The sequence below is a fragment of the Sylvia atricapilla genome, chromosome 1, assembly GCF_009819655.1.
Source record: "Sylvia atricapilla isolate bSylAtr1 chromosome 1, bSylAtr1.pri, whole genome shotgun sequence".
In the NCBI taxonomy this organism is placed as follows: domain Eukaryota; kingdom Metazoa; phylum Chordata; class Aves; order Passeriformes; family Sylviidae; genus Sylvia; species Sylvia atricapilla.
The window spans coordinates 88,769,573-88,788,239 of record NC_089140.1 but is presented as its reverse complement, the minus strand read 5'-3'; the positions used below and the strand labels follow the sequence as shown (position 1 = coordinate 88,788,239).

At 49.8% G+C, this 18,667-nt stretch overlaps 1 protein-coding gene across 2 annotated transcripts; it reads left to right on the top strand.

The window, feature by feature from the left end:
• Positions 1-3,689: 3,689 nt before the first annotated feature.
• IRX4 (iroquois homeobox 4) lies at positions 3,690-13,089 on the top strand. 2 transcript variants are annotated; one of them, XM_066327551.1, is made up of 7 exons: positions 3,690-3,726; positions 4,125-4,313; positions 8,762-8,920; positions 9,856-10,107; positions 10,654-10,760; positions 11,683-12,005; positions 12,190-13,089. In XM_066327551.1, the coding sequence occupies exons 3-7, from the start codon at positions 8,876-8,878 to the stop codon at positions 12,948-12,950; spliced, it is 1,488 nt and encodes a 495-aa protein (XP_066183648.1). In that variant the 5' UTR covers positions 3,690-3,726; positions 4,125-4,313; positions 8,762-8,875; the 3' UTR covers positions 12,951-13,089. The 2 variants fall into 2 exon arrangements, with proteins under 2 accessions (XP_066183648.1, XP_066183656.1); XM_066327559.1 differs by lacking the exons at positions 3,690-3,726; positions 4,125-4,313 and having other exon boundaries at positions 8,736-8,920.
• The last annotated feature ends 5,578 nt before the right edge of the window (positions 13,090-18,667 follow it).

Here is an 18,667-nt window from a genome sequence, read left to right as displayed (position 1 = left end):
AGCCCACGTCTCTTTCCTTGTGTAACACAGAGGAAGGAGCTTCTCGCTGTATTGCTGCCCTGGTGCTCCACCTCAGCAGCACTGCTCACCTGGCCAAAGTCTGCAGCAAAGACACAGTTCAGGAAGGAGAACTTGGTGCTACTGACTCACTTGGTCTCTTCTGCCTTTTCAGCATCTTCCAAGAGGCTTGGTTCTGCTTCTAAGTGTATAAAACTATGCTCTTTTCCTACTAAAAAATAATCCTCTCCACCCATATGCATATGGAGCACACTAAGACAGCCTTAGCTGTTTCTCGAACCACATCATATTTTTTTTCTAACACAAAATACGTACCTTTTTAAAACCACGGGCTCACAAATGGAATTATAGTGACATTTGCTTACAAAATTCTTTAAAAAATAATCGTGAGCCTACATCTTTGTGGACTCCAAAAGATTTTCAGATGACCCCAAAGGATCTGAAAATAAATGTGGTTTATTAGCTTAGGCATGCATTTATGAATAAAAGTCTAGTTGCACACATTCTGGCCAATACAGGCCAGTACCAGATAAACATTTCACATTTTAACGTACACAGTGAAGTCATTGTTCAAAGTAATAACCTATCCTTTTAATAAACCATCCCCGTTACACAGAAATGCCTAAAGGTTTTCTAGTGTGCATCAGTCTTTTGAACATCACATAATGAATTTAATGTGAGAAAAGGAAAAGAAATGTACCTGTATGGATCCCTGCAAATTAAGACAAACCTTGCTGCTCTGAGGCTACCGTATAACTTGGCACCATATAACCAGATGAGGACAAAAATAGTTTCATTGAAAATCTGATTTCTATCCATGTATTTACTATATTTTGAATTATATTGGCTTTCCTGTGAAATTATTCCAGTTAAGTAAATTATCTCAGAGGTTTCATGATTAAGCTAATGTGTTTCTAGGACCTTCATAGTGAACATGAGTTATGATACATGCATTAGTATATTATTCCTTGACTAGATGTGATTTAGTAACCTCTACAGGAAAATAAAGGCCAAAAAAAGTAAGAGATCAAGCTGCTGTTTTCTCCCATCTAATATCTTAGAAAGTAGGTCTTCAAAATATAGCCATAGTGCCGAAGGAATTGACACTGAAAATTAAATTATATTCTCTTTCTGAATGGAAATATGTGGTGCTATCACCACTGCTGTTTGTCTAATGACATGGAAAATTAAGGGGTTTAACCACTTGGTATCATTTAATAATGGCCTTTTCACAGAAGACAGGGCATTGCTCTAACTACAGAAATGGGAAAGAATGCCAAAGAATGCCAGGAGAGACAGGACCAAAAGCATTTCTACAGTGAAAAGAGCACCTTTTAATAGTTTAAACACTTAAAATGGTTGAAACCTTAGCATTATTGGTCATTTAAACAAAAATAAAAGAGAAAGACATCTTAACAACATTACCAACAACATAAGCAAAATCTACAAATGCCCTTCCAGCCTTGGACTGGTTTTTTGGAAGTGCTGCCCAAAAGCTTTTGCTCTTGTGGCAAGCATCTTCTCAGATTTATCAGTGACCACTGTTCCCCCAGTGTCCATCATGTCACTATGGTTGACCTGCATGCCTGTCTTTTGGGATTCCAGCCCCACTTAGGCTGGTTGCTCTCTGCCTGGCTGGACCAGTTTCTGACAGAAAGCCACCACACTTTCTTCTACGTAGGTCAGAGTGGCAATGGATGGCAACTTCCAAGGTGTGCAGATCCACATGAGCAAATTGGAAAAGACAGACTCAAGCCTGTTCACTTCCTTTAAGCATCACTGAAATAATTAAAAATGTTGATCTCGTGGACCTGAGGTTGTTATATTACAAAAGACTCATATTAATGCACTGTTACTGGTTGTAGCTGTTAATATAAAAGATTACTCTTTGAACGACGCCTCCTGCCCTTGAACATCATATTTCAGGGCAGGGAGACAGATGAATCCAGCAAACCCCCAGCACCGGAGCTCCCCCGCTGTAACTCTGGCGTCGGGAAAAGCGGGGGCGGCCTCTGGCCCAGCACCGGGCGCCGGGATGGGGAAAGGTTTGGAGAAGGGCACTGAGAGGTCCCGGTCCCCTCAAAGCACATTAGGGCCGATGTCACCTGCAGGCGGCGGATGGTGCCACCGCGCCCTGTAAAACACGGGCTCGGCCGGGCAGGCGGCTGGACGGGGCCCCGGGGGGCGGCCGGGCTCACAGGCAACCCGAGGCCGGAGCTCGGGGGTAGCGCAGAGGGACGGGCTTCCCGGGGGAAGGGAGGGAAAGTCCAGACCCGCAGTGCCGGGATGGGGACGGCACACACGCCTCCTGCACCCTCGGGGGGCACGGCGGAGCCCTCGCCCCGCCGGCGGGGAGGCAGCCCTGGGCGGGCAACCAGGGCATCCACGTCGCTGTGGTTTGTTATTCCGCTTTAAAATGCAAAGGCTCGTGGCATGATTGGCTTTCTGTTTACAAGAGAGAAGGCTCACGTTTTCTTTCTCCGTGTGGTTTCCCCACCTTGAAAGCTGCACGGGCAATCCGAGGAGGGAGAAAGGGGAAAGAGAAGAGGATTTCCCAGTTTCAGCATTCATCAGATTTACCCTGTCATTGCACTACAAGGTGCAGCGTGTGTCGAACATTACGAGCACGGGGCCATGCAAATGACACAGGCATGAAAGAGCCCTGGCAAGAATAAATCAGTCGACGTACAGATGTTCCTTATTAACGTTACTGTTCAGCCTTGGTGGTTACTGTGGGAAGACACCAGATTAAAAATTCCCATTGCCACCCCACCCCTGCTGAACCTTTCTCCCCACACCTCTTTGTCTTCGCTTAATTAGGTAGGATATAATACTCTCTTTTTCTCCTCCTCTGTCTTATTGAGACGTCTGCCCAGGCTCACGCCTTTAAACAGGAATGATATTGATCCCTCCTCCCCCTTCTGTCAATCCCGATTTGTCCCTTTTCCTGCTGAACAAACAATTAAGAAAAGAAAGTACCGAGCGCGCGGTGAAGTTGTCATGCACGGGCTCCCGCGGGGATCCCGGGCGCGGCGCGGCCCCGGACAGCGGCCCGGAGCCCCAAGCGGCCCTGGGTGCCCGGGACTGGGAGGGCGGCGGGAGGCTGCACGCCGGGGAAGGCATTTCGGACTGGCTGCCGGTTCGCCCAGCCTCGGGCCCGTGTAACTTCTCCCCGGGAGAGAGCGGCGGTGGCGGCCTGCGGCTGAGGCCGGGCGGGACGGACGGCCGGCCGGACGGAGGGACGGGCGCAGGACGGAGAGGACAAGCGGGAACAAGCGCTCCTGCCCCGACCTGCCTGGGGCTGCCGCCGGCACCTGCCCCCTCTCCCCGCTCGCCTGCCCCCCCACCTCGGCCCGGAGGAAGCCCCCGGTGCCCGGACAGCCCCTGTGGGGCTGCGCCCAGGGCGGGCAGCGACGGCGTAGCCAGCCTCGGGGGCGCTGCAGGGAGCGGGTCCCCGGTGCCGGGCGCTGCCGCGCCGCCCCCCCTTGCCCCCTCCCCGCGGCCGGGGGGCGCTGGCCCGGGCGGTCCCCGGCAGCTCCGCGGCGCCCGGCTCCGCCGCGCTGCCCCCGGGCTATGAATAAAGCCGAGGCGGCCGGGGGGACAGGTACAGGTGCCCGTCTCCTGCGCGCAGGGCTACGCCGACGTCCCAGCCCGCCTCCTCCAGCGGGAGGGAAACAAAGACGGCGAGAGAGGCAGGGAGAGTTGCCTGTAAGTTTAGCGCCTTTCAGTCGTGACTCGCGGAGATAAATGATAGTTTGGAGGTGCTCTCAGTTAATCACCGCCGCGGCTGCCGTACAGCGTGTGCAACCCGCAGATCATTAGGTTAAATGGAGGACATTCGTGTCCTTCCAGAATCAATGCAATTATTGTTGGCAACAAGGACAACAATTGGAGTGGCAGCACTAATTTTACTAACCTGCTATTAATTATGGTGTCCCCCACGCCCCAGACGGCGTTTATAACCCGCAGAAGCAAGCGGCGCTGGCTGCTTCTGCTTTAAAACGGGAAAAGTTGGAAGTGGAATGCCTGGTCGTGTTGGAAAGTGTTAATCAGTAGGAAAGAGCGTGATCAGTGGAACTATTCACTTGAGCGTCACTCTGGTACAGGGGGTTAGTGAAGTGGCTGTGGCGCCTGGGGACCGAAGGCTCCGTGCCGCGCAGGTACCGCGCACTGAGAGATGTCTGCGTTAGCTCCCCGCAGCTCCCTGCCGCGCCAGCCAGCGCACAACAGAGAGGAGCCCTGCCATGGCACAGCCATCGCTACCAGCTTTTAGCCGAAGTCCGGCGTGATCGCAGGTAAAAAAATTTCTTCTTTTGGTGGCGATGCTTGTGACTCTGTGTGTGTGTGTGTGTGTGCGTGTCTCCATGGAAGCGGGGGGTGGAGGGGAGCGGTGGGGCTTACCCCCCCCCCCGCCCCCCTTCTCTTTCGGAGCCTGCTTTAGCAGCAAGGCAGCTGAAAACGAACTGCTGGAGGGAAGAGAAACTATCCGTGATGAATCATTTGGCTTTGTGCAATCTTTACCTAGGACAGAGGGTAAATGTATTTTAACATACGTGTGTTATTTCTTGGGAAGGGGGTGTGGATATGATATTCAGCGAGCAGTAAGGTAAGGTACCGAGTCAAACTTTCTGGATTTTAAGGCGAACTTTAAAAGACAGAATTTGACCTTGCAAGCAGTAAAGTTTTACCTTTGCAGGGAAGTAAGTTGACGCTGTCGGCTGCCAGAGTGCTCAGAGGTGGTGGTGTCTGAATGCCTGCGGGTCTGCAGCACTGGGGGGTACAGGAGCTGAGAAAGGAAATTTTATACAATCTTTGCTTTGCTAGTGAAAGCGTAGTTGCGATGCTCTGCACTGAGCAGGTAAATGTGGGCATGTAGTAGGGTCCATCTGTAGCCATAGAGCAGCTGCCCAGGTAGCAGCTTTTGCTTCTCTTGATGAAAAGTTTTATGTGTGTGTGTAGCTGTGCATGTAAAAGAGAGAAAGAGAGAGAAAGTGCTAGCTCTAGTTCTTGAGTGTGAAAAGTTAGTAAATACAAAGAACAGAATGAGCACGTGAGGCCTTTCTGCTGTAATCTAGATTGTTTGCCAAGAGGATTGGAGACTTACAAAATGAAAGCATTCAAATGGATAGCTTTGAATAACTGATTTTACATGTAGTTGTAAACTGAGTAAATTAATTAGCAGTGCCTTCTTATGCAACTGTTCTCTTGGTCATCATGGCTCTGCCAATCCCAAGACATGGCATGGGTTTGTGCAGGTCGACAGCATCGTCTCGCTGTCTCTCGTTTCAGAGTGCAGGAGGTGCAATTACACCTCAGATGGGCTCAGGGGGAAAAGAAATCATATTTGCTGTCAATAGCAAGTTTATGGGAGCTAACCTACTTGAAAATGTTGTAGGCTGCCCTCCGTTCCAAATGGGCAGCATGTAGAGCTTTACAGTCTTAGTCAGGCAGTGTCAATGTTGCTTTAAATCTGTAACGTGAAAACAAAGCAAACTCGACTGAAAGAGTTCCCTAAAGTCTGTTTAGCCCATAAGCAAATTCCGTTGCTGAAGTATTTCCAGGAGTGGCAATAACCCCTCCAAAAGAGAAGGCGATGAAAACGAAGATAGTAACTGTAGCTGCATTAACTGCCTCTAGATCATGTCCATGAAGACGTCCATCAAAGCCTGAGTCCTGCAGAGGTTCTGTTTTACCTGCTGTGGCCTGTTCCAGCATCACACTCTTTCATTCTCATTCCATATTTTTCACAATAAAACTTGTATGAGCACTGGCTCCAGGTTCTGAGAGGAAAAGCTCATAACCCTGGGAGAGAGACCTGGCTGGGCTTTGGATGGGAAATACCTTTTCGCCTGAGTGTGCAGGCTGGTTCTGACCAGAAGGGAACTCTCCAGCATTTCCTATTGATCACGATGGGTTTCCTTCCTCCAACTTTGGAGGAAGCTGTGTGTGTTTCTTTCTCAAAAGCTGTTAACTGCATTGTACAGGAAAGGGGCTTTGACGAGGATCAATTTTTATTGCACAGCAGAGACTTGCATTTTCCAAATGCTTAAGGATATAGCCCACAGCATTAAGCGTCTTTGCTTGGATTTGAACAGTGTTACGTTGTTTATGTGCAAGAACCACAAAGGTTATTTTAAATCATTGTGAGGCTTAATGCATGTTTGTGCTCTGGCACCAAAAATTCAAGATGAAATATAATTGTGTTGAATTTCTTATCAACAAAGGGCCATTATTTGTAGACTGTAAGTGAAACAAGACATCAGCAGTGGGGGAGGACATAATGTCAGCTTTCAGCGTTTAAGTGTTTAAGGTTATTAAGGTTTTTTGTAGCTTTTTCTTTTTGTTTGTTTGTTTTGGTGGGGGTTTTTTAATGACTGCTTTCTAGGGAATATGGATTGGAACTGACACAAAGCTGACCAGGGGTAAAGCAATAGAACAGGCAGGCTGCAAAGAAAAATGACAAATAATTATCATGATTAATACAGGAAAGTTCAGTGCGAAAATGGGCACCAGAGTATTTGCATGGCGCAGTGAAAGACAACTGTGATATATAAATAGACAAGGACTATAAATATTGAATTTCTCCTTGTATTTTAAAGTTTAATAGACTCATCTAAATATCAAAACCTGTAGTACTGTGGGCCACTGCGGAGCTGACATCTGCAGTGGGGGAAAAAAAAAAAATCACCACCACAACTTCAGGACATTTCCCAAACTGTAGCCTGGAAAACTGGGAGGACTTCTTCAGGCAGTTCTCCAGCTCTCCCAGCTAATTATAGTGCTTTACACCGAGCCGCTCTTGAGATAAGTGCAACTATTTTCTTCCCTACCACCGGTGAGTTTTATTCCAGAGCTTAAACAAACATCCCCCAGCGCAATGGGCACAGGAGGCAGAGGGAGCAGCACGGAACACTGCGTGCAGACCATTGTGTAAACACTGGGTGTCTTTTCTTCCCAAACAATGCAGTAGTCCGTCAGCACTCCGCACAGAAGGAAGCTGCTGGTAAAGAGTCGCTAAAAGTATCATTATACCTTGGCAGCACCGGGGTATAATGCAGGAGGAGGAATAGAGAAGCACTTCTTTAAATGAAACCCAATGGCAAAGTTATTAATATTCTCAGAAATAAAAAGGAATTAGAAATTCAGGTGAGGAAAGAAAAAGCACTTTCTTCCCACCCAAAAATCAATACAGAATTCCAAACCGATTATTTATGTCATTTGATTCCCTTTCTTTATACCTTTCTCCCGGCTATAGATACTGAGCTGTCAGGATAATTTGCATGTACTGTATCTGATATCTTTTATTTGCAAACACTCTAAAACGCCATAAAACGCCTCTCGTTGTAGTCTAACTCGATCTGAGAACTAGTATTTTCATCTGTAAATTAAAGCAATTACGCAGCAGATATTATATTATGTGTACTGTGGTCTCCAGATAGTCATCAATCACCCTCAATCGAGCTGTCAGTGTGGGCAGATTCGTTTCTGGGAGGCAGTCTTCCAGCTGGGGAGAAGAAGAGAATATCATCATTAATTAGAGTGTGACCCTGGGGCTATTCACATGTCTGAACCCAGGAATCTCTCTGAGCAAGTCTGCACACCATGGAGCAGCGTTCGACTGCACCAGCAGCAGCCCAGCTCCAGCCTCGGAGCTGACTCCTCCGCTGCCTCTGTCCTCCCGGGGGCTGCCTGCTTGCCCTGCCTCGGTGCCACCGGCCTCCGGGGGAGCCGTGCTGGGGCTGCAGCATCTTCCCCCCACGGCCCGTTCCCTCCGAGCCTGCAGCAGAGGGGGGTTGCTGCCTCCTTGCGTGTGCAGGAGGGTCCCCAGACCCCCAGAGGGAAGGGAGGCTGATGGCAGCGATGGGATGAGTCGTGTAGAAGGGGGTGTTGGAAGTTTGAGACGGGATCAAAGTCGTTTTCATGTGAAAAGTCACATCTTTTCCATCATTCCCCGGAAGACGCTTGTAGGGATTTTTACCTGTAATCACACGCCTGGAATAAAAGCCGAAAAGAAAAGCAGGATTGCTTATCACGTGCTTTATTGTCAGCGTTAGCGCTAATTTTAACTGTTGATTAAATCTTAAATGAAGACTCAGTCGTGTGTCCCTTCATATGTCTTGTTTGTAATTGAGACTAATTATTACTGTGGGGTGGGAAGAAGCAGCTGCTCATTAATTAATTTCTAATTAAAAGTGCTTACTAGCCTTTCAGTGACTAAGGAGGGTGGGGAAAATAGCTGATACAACATTGATCCTTCAGATTAAAAACATTCATTTCCTTCCCTTGCCTGCAGAAATATATGTGTTGCAAGCAGGCGTTGCCGCTACAGAAAAGCTTCCCAAACTTTTCGCCCCTGTTAGGCAGGCTGAAGGCGATGCTGGAGAGTCTGTTTTCCGTGCCAGGGGAAAGATTCCCGAAAACGAGTGTTAAATTTACAGGCAGGTTAATTTGAGTAGGTTTTGCGTGACGTCAGATGCTCTGCTCTTTTAAAACAACGTGCTTGTGAGCTGATACATTTGTATCACTTTTCTGCTTCCCACCTTTTATTTTTCCGTGGGTGCAAAGTATTTCTCTTTTGCCCCCACTTCTGCCAGCCTTGGAGTCTACATGTAACAATTATTTCTGTGTCGTAGCTGTAGCGGGGAAGGTGAAATATGTAGCGTACATACTTAAAAGAAAAAAAAAAAAAGTTTAAGTTTTCATGTAAATAAATTAAATGTGGTTTTCTGCTTCGTCCTATAAGCATCTAGGGACCTGTGGTTACCAATCAATTGGTACGACAGAGCAGAGCCAGGCTGCAATAGCGTGCAGATCAGACGCCTCGCCTTGTTTCTAGATAACTGGGAGCCTCTGTACCATGTCCTATCCTCAGTTTGGCTACCCTTACTCCTCTGCACCCCAGGTAAGACTTTTTGCCTACCAGCGTTAATTGATTGAATTTCAGTCCTTATCGATGCCTTCCGTCCGGGATGAGGGCGGCAGCGATCCTCTCCCGCATGCGGTAGCGGCAAAGCAGATGCTCGCCCCGCAGCTTTCCAGGATGCCCAAGTTCTGTCTCGGGCACCAGTTTTTAAACGGGATGAAACACGTGGGGTTTAGGGTGTTTGGAGGTGATAAAGACGCGTGGGAGAGGATTACAGAGATAAGAGAGGTGAGAAGGGGAGCTACAGATCTCCAACCCCCACCTGCACACACCACCCCCCTCCCCTTTTCTTTTTCCTCTTTCACGATTAAATTCACAGTTTATCAATTAAACATGGACGTACGGAGGTCCGGCCCGTAGAAACAGAATGGGATATTCTAAATCAGCAGGTTAATAACAGATGCGTGCGTGGCTGCTACAAATCTGCAGTCAAAATAAATATGCATGAATGACTTCGAAAAAAAAGGCTTAAAAATGTAGATTGCAATCATTGTGCTGCAAGAGGAGAATACGGTGTAAACCTCAGTCTTGTGAAAACATCCCAGGAAAAGTTAGCTTTTAAATGCAGAGGGCCCGAGGAATGTATTATAGAGGATTAAACATCCACAGTCACGGGGCGTTTGGTGGTTGTTGTGGTTGCGGAGTCATTTTAAAAACCTGATAAAATACTTGCACCTCTGCGCTTCTCCAGAGCGTTTCTATCACGATTGAAGTAAAATACGGCACGGGAGGGAGGAGGGAGGCGACAGCCCAAAGCTACAACCTGATCTGAAAAAAAACCTAACCAAAACCAAACCAAACCCAAACAAAAGCCCGCCGAACCTACACAATCTAAAAACAACCGAACCCAAACTTGGTTACACTTCGAGGAGCTCCCCCCACCCCGCCCTCAGCGCCGCTCTCTTTCCCTCCAGTTCCTGATGAGCACCAACTCCCTGACGACCTGCTGCGAGTCCAGCAGCCGGACGCTGGCTGAGACGGGGGCGGCCGCCTCCGCCCAGACGCCCGTGTACTGCCCGGTGTACGAGAGCCGCCTGCTCGCCACCGCCCGACACGAGCTCAACTCCGCCGCCGCCCTGGGGGTCTACGGCGGACCCTACGCCGGGCCCCAGGGCTATGGAAACTACGTGACCTACGGTACCGAGGCTCCCCCCTTCTACTCCTTGGTAAGCCGCCCCGGGGGACGCTCGCTCCCTCCGTCCCTCCCGCCCGCCCGTCGGCCCCGCGCTCCCCCCGTGCCCCCGGCGGCGGGAGCCCTCCCGGCGGGAGCCCTCCCCGGGCGGCGGCAGCCCCGGGCGCGTCTCCTCCGCCCCGCCGTGCCGCACGGCGCTCCCCGAGCCCAGCCCCGCGGTCGGCAGCTGTTCCAGCCCGGCGCTCGCTCCTCGCGGTAGCGCAATTAAAAGTCGCGCCTGACGAGCCGGCGGCCGCGTGCGGAGGGCCGTCCGGGCGGGCAGTTTAGGGCGACCCAGACCCAGGCTTGCCGAAAAACGACGCACTCTTCCCATAAAACCTTTTTCCCTTTTGGGTTTGTTTTTTTGTTTTTTTTTTTTTTTTTTTCCCTGCACCGTAACAGCTCGCGTTAATGTCCCCCATTGATGTCGCTGGGGGCCGAGGGGCTCCCAGGAAGGTCCGGGGCGGGGGCGGCGGTGCCGGGCGGGGGCCGGGCTCTCCCGGCGGCGGGGGCTGAGGGCGGCGGGCGGTGTCTCTTGCAGAACAGTTTGGATGCGAAGGACGGGAGCGGCTCTGCGCATGCGGGCATCGCCCCGGCGGCTGCCTACTACCCCTACGATCACACCCTCAGCCAGTACCAGTACGACAGGTAAGCGCCGTCCCCTCCCCGGCCCCGCTCGCTGCCCTCCACCCCCGCCATCGCCGCCCCGCCCCGCCCCGGCAACCCCTCCGACCTGCCTCCTCGCCGCTCAGCATCTCCCGGCCATGTCGCCTCCCCTTCCCCGCGCCGACACGGGGTCCTCCGCCCCCCGGGCGGGCGGTAGCGCGGGGGGCAATCCCTCTTAACCGGGGCGGTAATTGTCTTTCCCTGCGCGGAGTCAGGCTTGGGCATCCCGTGTATATATTTATTAGTTTTAAACCAGCGCAAACCCCCTCACACGCCGTTTCCAGCTCAGAGGCCCATTGGGCGCCAGTGACCTTTCCTGGAGGATGTGCATTAAATATTCAGTCGCAGCCCAGTGTCATCTGCGTTAGGTTCCTACAATTTCAGGAACAAAAGGGTTGAGGAGATTACTAATAAAAGGAGTAAGAGGAAATATATTTCTATTAACACTTACACCCTGGGGTCACCCAGACGAATTTTGTTTGGAGAGGACTAATAAAACGAGAAGAAAGTGGTATTTCTGTGAGTTTGCATGCTGCTAGGCTTTTCCTGCTGCCTGAAATGTTGACATTGACTTTACAGGGGAAAAAAAAAAAAAAAAAAAAGACAATTCCTTCCCGCTTTCAGCCACCACCGCCAAGGCAGAGCAGAAATTTGCATTGCCCGCTGCTGCTCTCCTGGTTGAACCCTTCCTTCTTGGTTTCCTTCCTCGGCCTGAATTCTCTAGGCTGGTCTCCCTCATAAAGCTGAGCTGTCCTCATCCATCTCCCCCCTCTCCGGTCCAGCCGCCCTCCGGGGGGTGCCGCAGGCAAGCGGTCGGGGCCCGGGCTCTGGCACCCCGCGTCGGGCAGGTGCGCGGGGGACGAGAGCCAAGTGTCACATCCCGGGGACTCCCCTGTGCCTGCAGGTACGGGACGATGGACGGCGGGACACGGAGAAAAAACGCCACACGAGAGACGACCAGCACGCTGAAGGCCTGGCTGCAGGAGCACCGCAAGAACCCCTACCCCACCAAGGGCGAGAAGATCATGCTGGCCATCATCACCAAGATGACCCTCACCCAGGTCTCCACCTGGTTCGCCAACGCCCGCCGGCGGCTCAAGAAGGAGAACAAGATGACCTGGCCCCCGCGGAACAAGTGCTCTGACGAGAAGCGGCCCTACGAGGAAGAGGAGGAGGAGGAGGAGGAGGGTTCGCAGGAAGAGGCGATGAAGAGCGGGAAAGCCGAGGGTACCCTGCTAAAACCAGGCACTTAGCGGTGCGGCCGCGGGGGCTCGGCCGGCAGCTCGCCCCCAGGGCGGGCCTCGCTGGTGGGGGCGGCCGCGGGCCTCGCTGGTGGGGGCGGCCGCGGGGCAGCGCCGCGCCGACAAGTGACCGTGTGTCTTGTTTTTGCTGTCCCTTCCCCGCCCCGCAGAACCCACGGGCAAGGACGAGAAGGAGCTGGAGCTCAGCGACCTGGAGGACTTGGACGCCGCCGAGTCGGAGAGCTCGGAGTGCGAGCTGAGGCGGCCCTTCCCGCACCCTCTCCCGCATCCGCACCCGCTCCCGCTCCCGGGCGGCAGCCACCCGCCGCGGGCCGCGGAGCTCCCCGCCAAGATGCCGCCGCCCGCCGCCGCCGGGGAGGAGGAGGAGGAGGCGGCGGCGGAGCGGGCGCGGAGCTGCCTGAAGACGGCGGCGGAGGAGTGCGGGCCCGACCCGCTGGGCGCTCGGCAGCGCGGCTGCGAGTCCAAGATGTGCTTCCAGCAGGGGCAGCAGCTGCTGGAGGCGAAGCCCAGGATTTGGTCCCTGGCGCACACCGCCACCTCCCTCAACCAGGCCGAGTACCCCTCCTGCATGCTGAAACGGCCGGGGGGCTCGGCCGCCGCCGCCGCTCCCGCCCCGGTCAGCGTCATCGACAGGCACCAGGATTCGCCGGTCACCAACCTCAGGAACTGGGTGGACGGGGTGTTTCACGACCCCCTGTTCAGGCACAGTACTTTAAACCAAGCCCTGAGCAACACAACAGTTTCCTGGGCTACCACCAAAGGAGCCATTCTGGAAACGGGCGCCTTGGGACGCGCGGTGGGGAACGGCGCCAACGTGCTCAAGGGGCAGCTCTCAAACCTGGCCCACCATGACTCAAACAAAGAGTTTCTGGCGTTTCCCAAATCAGGAAGCAAAATGTTTTGTTCCTAACAGGCCCGCCGCGGGGCAAAGGACTTTCTAACGCTTGAAGAGTCAGCTACACTGAAAAGAGACTTGCAAGAGTTTAAATTCAATTATAAAACTTTTTCTTCCTTTTCTTTTTTTTTTAAAAAAAAAAAAAACAACCAAAACCAAACAACATAAACGAGGATTTAAAGTTCAGTTTGCTCAGTTCAATGGAAAGACTTTGCTCATTGCTGTTCTGAACATTTTCTCCTGGCTGCGACTTTAAGGGATCAATGTCGTGAAAGTTATTTAATTCCATGTCCAAAAAGCACGTACTATAGTGTAGACCTACTTAAAAAGTTTACATCCGAAAGTTTACAAACGGGAAATTTTAATTCAAATTTAATTTAAGGCATGCCGACATTAGTTATAAAGACTTTTCGAGAGTTTTTCCTTCTGATTTCCTTGTTAGCATATAATTCACAAACAGCACTTCTACTAAGTTTACACCTACTGCACAAATTTATCTTGACAAAAAAAAAAAAAAAAAAAAAAGAATATGTTAAAAGGTATGCTCACTCCAATAAATTGTCTGTTTCAGAGGTAACACAAGTGGTGGCGTTTTGCATTGGGCAACAAACAACTTCCGTGTTTCCAATTCCCCCTCGGAGCCGATCCCGGTAATTGCAAGGACTGTCAACAGGCTGCCGGGAGAGGGGAAGAGGCTGAGCGCAGCGCTGCCGCGGGACTGAGGACGGAGCCCGGGAGGCACGCTGCCCGCAGCAGGGACGCCGGGCCGCGCTCCGCGCCGGCCGCGCCTCCGCGGGGCAGCGCCGGGCCCCGGCCGCCTCCCGGGCCCACAGCGGGGCCGCCGGCTGCCCGCCGAGGCCCGGCGGGGCGGGAGCATCCCCCCCTTCCCCCTCCCCTCCTTCCGAGCTGCGAGGTCGGCCCCCAAGGGCCGGGCTCTGCCGCGGCGTCGCCTCCGCCGTGCGCGGAGCAATTGATTCACATGGAAAATTTGATCTTTTAAAGAACCGTTTTAGCTTTCCAGCTCCTCTGCCAGTGCGGAGAATCGCTGATCCGCCATGAATATTTCAGCACTTCAGTACAGATGCTTTACCGTTTTGACATTAAATAGAGTGCAGCCAACAAAAAGAGAGAGGGAGGAAGAGCGCTCTCGACGTGCCATTCAGGAGCACTCGCAGCCAATTTACCGCTTAGATAACAGGCGCTTAAAAGATTTCAATTCCTTCCCAGGAATGGGAACAAACTTTACTGATCCCCCCGACCGGGAGACAGGGGGAACTGCTGGAAAAGAAACTGCGAGGCAATAATAGATCCCGGCTTGCCCGGGCCGGCCTAAAACCCCTGAGCTTCGGCTGCCGGCGCGGCGGGGAAGAGCCGAGAGCACCCGAAGGACCAAACTGACATCGGGACAAGCGGAAGAGCCTTCATTGCCACTCAGCATTCTCGCCCATCCCACCCTAGCTGCTCCCCTTCACAATAAATAAATAAGAATACAATAAAGGGGGGAAATATATAAAAGCAACTATAAACGCAACCGAGAAAACATTCAGCCAAAATATAACATATTCCAGCGTGCGAAGTTTCTAGCGAGACCTGTTAGTGCAAGGACTGAATAAAGGAATCCAGGTGCGGAGATCAGATCAAGCCCTTCCCCTCTCTGCGAGCAGCCGTAATTGGATTGTATCCAGTCATATTCCCTGTCATTGTATTGACTTTCGCTCTCTTGGATGATATTATCGAGATCACTGAACCCCTCTGCTGATCTGGCTGTCAAAAGGCTCAGACAGGAGCCCCCGGCCTGGAAAACGTGCATCAGCCGAGATAATTTGAAGTGAAATTTTCATTTTGACAGTAAACCCCTCAATTTCTAAAGGCTCTGCACCCGGAGAGCTCGGTGGCAGGGGGAGGCTTTACAGAAAGCCCACGTCTTAAACTGAAAAGGGCAAAAGAACTCGAATTAGTTGTAATAGATAAAAGGGCAAAAATAAAGAGTCAAGGGTACTTGACAGTAATAGCGAAAGTGGAGTCTCGGGGGAGCCGCGATCTGAGCTAAAGGCTGGGCCGGCAGGAATTTTAATGCAGCCGGGGCGGCCGGCGAGCTTTGCCTCTGAAACCCTTTAGACAAAGCAAATTATTTTCAGCCAAACTAAAGAGACGGGGATGAAGGAGACGAGGGAGAGGAAAGGGGAGAAAGGCGAGTGTTCGGGCTGTCCTCAAACCATTGGTAGAGTCAAGCGGGATGGGGCACAAACCCCTCTGACTAGTGCGAGGGTGATGTTAAAGCGGGGAGGTTTGTGTGTGCCAGCCGTGCTGGATGCGCAGGGACTGGAGGGGACACGGGGGCTCCCGGTGGGCTTCGGTTTCCATGCGACAGAGGCTCTGTGGAGTGGAAGGGGACTCCATTCTTTCTCCTAACACAGCGACAGCCGAGTGTGTGTGTGTGGATTCTGTGTGTCTGCTTGCAAGGAGAGGTCTCGTCCACCGAGCAGCCAAAAATCTCTCTCAGGGAGCCTGAAAAGCTCCCCGAGTTTGAGGAGCACCGGCCCCCGCCAGCATCCCCGGGCTGACTCTCGGCGGGTGACCCCGCAAGCCTTGTAAGTCATTTTACAAGTCACTGCTGGCCGGCTTTAGCTAGGTCCAGGATTAAATTCGGACATCCCGTTGTTTGGGAGGCAGCACCATCCCCTCTCCACCCCCCTCCTCCGGACTTAAAATAAAGGTGATAACACTGCGGGCAAAACACAGGCACACCGATATACCAGAAGCCGAAAGAAAAGCGGATCCACACTTTATCCCTTAAGTTTCGAGTTATTGTTGTTATAAAACAAGTTCGAGTAAGTTTATGGCTGCTGTATAACAAGAGCGGGACTCTCCACACCAGGAAACCGGCTGTGTCTCGGGTCTGGTAAATCTGTCCGTGCTCTCACCAAAACATTGCCCACCCTTAGAGGAGACCGTGTCAGTTAAGGGGGAGGGAGAAGGCTTGCTTGCTTTAATACACAAACCCTGTGACTTAGATCAGCCATGAATTGCAGAGGTCTTTCAAAAGGGTTGGGGTTCTTGTTGTTTGGTTGTTTTGATTTATTATTATTTTTTTTAATATGAACAAAAGAGCATGAGAAATTAATTTTGCCATTGGATTCAATAGCACAAGTCAAAGATCAGGTTCTGCTCCTTAAGAGGAAGCTGCAGGGCTGAGAGGGAAAGCCGTGCAGCTAGTATGTCTGTACAAAGCAGAAATAAAAAGGCAGACTGAGAAAGAAAGAGGAGGGGAAAAAATCATAGAGAAACGTCTTGAAACTGAGAGACTCTAAATCATTCAGCCATGGCAAATTCAAACACACAAAGGAGGGGATGCTAAATTAACAGTGCTTTTTACATAGAGCCCAAATAAAACTGTAATCAGCGACGCGTTACTTTTCATTAAGCGAGTTTGACAGGAGCATATTCAGCCTCGACAAGGGAACAGGAGCGAAGAAATATACGGCTCTCCCAGCCCGAGTCATAAGATAATTCCTTAAGCTCCATTAACAACTCTTAGCCGCAGGAAATGGGCTCCCTGAAAACATCTCCAAATCTAAAAGCTTTATCGACCTCTCAAACCTCTGCTGATGGTTCTATTTTTTTAAAAAACTTAGAGGCGAGACGTCCAGCAAGGTAATAGACTTTGACACAACACCTTCTTAACTAGAGAGAGAGAGGCAGAGAAAACGAGACCTTAAATGATATTTAAAAGGCAGCCAATTAAGATTTAAAATGATTGTCTCCTGAGATTATGCATGCGATTTATGTCATCTACTTTTTTTTCCCAGACATGCATGGAAAATTGCAATGGGGCATATTGCCTGTTCCTTAAATGATGATGATGATGATAATAATAATAGAAGAAACAGTAGCAATTAACAATCTGTAGCTATCTTGCATAATTGCAAATTATGATCCAGGAAAGGGCTAGCGTTTAGGTAACTTGATTATAGAGCACCTTGCAATAGCCAGCTTATTTATAGGTGTCTAATTAAAAGACAGATAGATTAAATGATTCACACACTACCCACTAACATTCAGGAACACATTTCTTTTCATCCTGAGTGAATATTCAACTATTAAAGTCACATAATTAATTTATAGTGAAACAACCCAGTGTAGCATCTCCTTCCCACTGGCCACATGGTAAAGTGTCCAAGATTTTGTTTTGGCAAGACTGATTACATTTTTTTTAAGATATAATGGTTCAGAAGGAGACTCTGACTTACTACAGTCTTTTTGCTACGCATTTGCCTTTTCCATTTAAATCTGACCTTCAAATAATATGAAGGCTTGCGTGTGTGAAAATGTATCCAGTTAAATGTCAAGAAAAGAGTTAATGTTCACACTGTACCATTTTATGCAGAAACCCTGTAAAATGCAAGAAAATATTATAACTTGCTGATTTTGTGAGAGATATGAAATTGTTTCAATGAGTGTGATTTATAGATGAATGAGGTGAAAAAAGATCATTCAAACACCACTGTGTTTTGGCCAAAGGTCAAAGTGTTTTGGTCCCCACTTACATGAAGTCATTTCTGCCTATGAAGCAATGAGCTTGGATCTGAGTCATGTGTCTCTTGAGGGTTGAGCATGTAACTTAGTCCTTAAAAAAAGTGAAGAATGAAGGAGTGTTAATGCTGAAATTATACATTTTAATTTGCCTAGTTAAAAAAAAAAAAGTAATAATTGTGCTTGTTCTTAAAGAGGAAGCTATTTTTAATAGCTGATAGCTAATGGTCAAAACATCAGTCCTGAAATGTGACATCTGGCATATTTCAAACCGTATTTACTGTCAAAAAGTCTATGAAGTGTTTAGGACTTGTGGGAAGTGTTCTTTTCCTACTCCTTGTGAAATGGCATCACAGCAGATAATAATCCTAGATTTGCAGGCCTCCTTGAAAAGCAGTCTTAATATACACACCAGCTATATATGCCTGGAGGCAGTTTAATACATAAATCATTGGTCTCCTGTACCATATCACTATATAGCAAAACCTGAATTAGGCTTAGAAGTTGAAGACACATTCAACTAACCCGGAGAACCAAGGGAAGAGGAAATGCTTGGGAGCAATTCAAAAACGAATGATAGAAATCGTTTCCCAGTGTGCCCCCACTCCAATGAGAAATGGGACTGTTTTCAGGGAGGAAAGAAAGAAGCCTCCTGCAACCTAGAGAGAGTGCATATATGCAAGCCCTGCTGGTATCCTGCTCCCCACAGTGGGGGAACGTGGCATGAGAACAGTGATTGACCTACTTACAGTACTCAAGAGCTATTTCTTGTCCATCCCAGTTTAAGGAAAGCATGAAAATGAAGGAAATATATTGAAGGAAAGTGTTCTCTTAATGCTTTTGGGCTCTTTTCCCGACATACATTCATTTGGCTAGACAAAAGCAAGGGCATAAAAATCTTTTTCTCCTCAGTTTTACCTCCGTTTCCTTTCTCCAAATCAGCATGTCATTATTTAAATTTTGAAATGGGTTTCAGCAGTAGTTGGTGAGTATTTTTTCAGTGGTTTATGTGGAATCATAATCAGGTCATTTTTCAAAGACTACCTCAGAAATCTTTCTGAAATATTGCAGAGAGTGATGGTGGCAATGAAATGGAACCAACAAAACACCTACTTTCAACAGTATTTCTTTAATTTATACTACTCATATAGAATGCCAAAAATCAAACAAAAAATATATACTATCTATTTCATCAGATA

Bases quoted from the DNA above. Each gene is read 5' to 3' on its own strand.
- IRX4 (XM_066327551.1), top strand. From the start codon at position 8,876: ATGTCCTATCCTCAGTTTGGCTACCCTTACTCCTCTGCACCCCAG. The intron at 10,108-10,653 runs GTAAGCCGCCCC...TGTCTCTTGCAG, and splicing joins CTCCCCCCTTCTACTCCTTG to AACAGTTTGGATGCGAAGGA. The intron at 12,006-12,189 runs GTACCCTGCTAA...CCCGCCCCGCAG, and splicing joins GAAGAGCGGGAAAGCCGAGG to AACCCACGGGCAAGGACGAG.